A 394-nucleotide genomic window follows, 5' to 3' on the forward strand; every position below is an offset into this window, starting at 1 on the left:
TAAATATAAATATAAATATAAATATAAATATAAATATAAATAAATATAAATATAAATATAAATATAAATATAAATATAAATATAAATATAAATATAAATACAACTACATAAATATAAATATAAATACAAATATATAAATATAAATATAAATACAACTACATAAATATAAATATAAATACAAATATATAAACATAAACACAAATATAAATATAAAAAAAAATAATTTTTTTTTGTGTGTAGATATATGTGCGACACGGCGGCGTGGGTCTGCGCCTCGCAGCGTTTGTTTGGAGACATCACCTTCTTAGAGGCCTTCAAGAGAACGGGCAGGTAGGTTTTTTTTTTTTTTTTTTTTTTTTTTTTTTTTTTTTTTTTTTTTTTTTTTTTTTTTTTT

The 394-nt window shown here is 17.5% G+C and overlaps 1 protein-coding gene across 1 annotated transcript in view; it reads left to right on the forward strand.

Moving 5' to 3' along the window:
- Positions 1–244: 244 nt before the first annotated feature.
- The window catches only part of EMH_0018440 (patatin-like phospholipase domain-containing protein, putative), a gene marked incomplete at both ends in the record, with an annotated part of 4,885 nt that continues 4,735 nt past the window's right edge, over positions 245–394 (forward strand). Inside the window, one exon of the mRNA XM_013501150.1 lies at positions 245–330. Coding sequence (XP_013356604.1) covers positions 245–330 — 86 coding nt within the window. The remainder of the gene's footprint in view (positions 331–394) is intronic.

Source organism: Eimeria mitis, genomic scaffold, assembly GCF_000499745.2.
Source record: "Eimeria mitis Houghton genomic scaffold, Emh_scaff642, whole genome shotgun sequence".
Lineage (NCBI taxonomy): Eukaryota > Apicomplexa > Conoidasida > Eucoccidiorida > Eimeriidae > Eimeria > Eimeria mitis.